The following is a 1,971-nucleotide window of genomic DNA, read 5'->3' on the forward strand; positions in this document are numbered from 1 at the left end:
TCACATTTCACACTTATTACACTACAATAATACTGGTTATACTCTAGCCAGTATTACTCATAGACCTGATTATTTTAGTATTTCTTTGCCCAACTGCTTGTTTTTTTGACTCTTGCTACTGTTAGAGTACTGTGGCCTTTATCCATATTTCTGTCACCATGTAGATTAGTGTGTTTTGTAGCATAACTGACCTGTCTGGTTTGAGCCCTGTTAGTGTTTTTACATGACATTTGACTGGGAGCAGTGTATAAATGTCATGATAAAGGAATTTCTTTGCATTTTTAAAAACATGTTACATACAAAGACATTTAAAGTGATTAGTGTCTGATTGTTTAGTGCATCTTGGATTTCCCTGTGATATGTCAATCATCACAATGCCAGGTCAAAATGGAAAAAAAACAACTACAAATGTCTAGAAGTACAGTTTGCACATTCATCCACATTCATTCTACTGGCTGGTGAGAAGTCAATTTATTCTGGATTTTGTTCCTTTCTGCATTATTTGCGCTGTATATTTAATTGGAGAGGTAAAGTAAGAAATTAATTAAATATTTTTTTTTTTATATAATCACATTGTCATCTCTATTGTTTACCATTCTTTACTGACTTCTAACAAGCAAGATTGATCCCTGAGAAATCCTCATTTGGGCAAATTCACAAATACTGCCATTATTTAGTTCTTTCCTGCATATGTAATTACCACATTCCTATCTTGTTGATTTTTTCCGTCACATACAGCATGTAGCTAGAAGGACTTATACGTGACACAGATATCATTACAGAAATCAGCTAGAACTGCAGCGATGTAAAGATGTGGGTGAGATGTACGAGTTGTACCCCAAATCCTGAACAGTGCTAATATATTGTCCTGGTTGATCCTTGCTCTTGACTCATCTTCAGGTGAGGTGTAAAAAAAAAAATCAGACGTTGTCTGGAATCTCTGTGGACATACTGCTGCCCTGGATCAGGCTTTCCTGAGGCTGAACCTGCCTGCAGAGCCTCACCTCAAAAGGCTTCCTGGTAAAGCAGAGACAGACGATAAGGAAATCCATTTCACAAACTAGTTCACCAAGATAAAAATTGATATCGTTGAGATTATGCATAAGGTGCCATTCACTTCTTAGCCAGTTCTTTCGATATCTCCTCCAGCGTGCGACCCTTGGTCTCGGGTACACAGAGGATGACAAACACCAGCAGAACGAAAGTCATGGCAGCGTAGAGGAACATCACATTGGAAACACCAATCTTTTCTAGAACGATAAAGAAATACATGTCTTCAAATGTCTGCACATAACCTAAGACAGCATTCAAGTATGTTCCGCTTGCTATACCTTTCTCTGCTACAGTTGTGATAAAGTTTAGATGTACTTGACAGACAAGAATTGGCCAATAAAGTCACAGGTAAACTATGCCTTGACTTGCAGTTTCTGGTAAGCAAGGCAAAAGTAAATATGTCAATGAACAAGTCCTTGGGTCAATGTTTACGAACAACATAGCCAAAATGCTTAGCTATGTTGTCAATAGAACAGTGTACTCTCTTAGTATTTTCTGATGGAAACTATGGCTAAGGTTTTGATCACCATTCAAAATGCACATTGCTGCACTTTTTGTGTATGGCATATATCAAATTCAACAGCCCAAGGTTACACATTACTGTACAGTTGTGTTCAGAATAATATCAGTGTGGTTAAAAAAATGAATAATGCTCACAATCCTTTCATTCCAAAATATCAATGCATTGGGAACACTGAACATACAATTCCACATTAAAACATGACCAGACTTGATCAAGTTTTTGTTATACTTTTACAGAAAGTGAAGAAAAGGGAATATTAGGCTGTTCAACAAACTCAAAAATTTACTGTATAAACTGAAATATGTCTCAAGAGTTTGTTTTCCTTTGAATCACTGAATTAATATTTAGTTGCATAACCATTATTTCTGAGAACTGCTTCACATCTGTGTTGCATG

General features: G+C 36.4%; 1 protein-coding gene across 3 annotated transcripts in view; it reads right to left on the reverse strand.

Moving 5' to 3' along the window:
- Nucleotides 1–119: 119 nt before the first annotated feature.
- slc2a12 (solute carrier family 2 member 12) overlaps nucleotides 120–1,971 on the reverse strand; it is a 9,243-nt gene continuing 7,391 nt past the window's right edge. For 2 of the 3 annotated variants that reach the window (XM_032543084.1, XM_032543085.1), the window contains exons 5-6: nucleotides 1,118–1,250; nucleotides 764–1,017 (exon numbers count right to left, since the gene is read on the reverse strand). In XM_032543084.1, the coding sequence (XP_032398975.1) occupies nucleotides 921–1,017; nucleotides 1,118–1,250 (230 nt within the window). In that variant the 3' untranslated portion in view covers nucleotides 764–920. Of the gene's footprint in view, nucleotides 1,018–1,117; nucleotides 1,251–1,971 lie in introns of all 3 variants that reach the window. The other variant, XM_032543086.1, reaches the window with a different exon arrangement.

Source organism: Etheostoma spectabile, chromosome 18 (genome assembly GCF_008692095.1).
Source record: "Etheostoma spectabile isolate EspeVRDwgs_2016 chromosome 18, UIUC_Espe_1.0, whole genome shotgun sequence".
Classification (NCBI taxonomy): domain Eukaryota; kingdom Metazoa; phylum Chordata; class Actinopteri; order Perciformes; family Percidae; genus Etheostoma; species Etheostoma spectabile.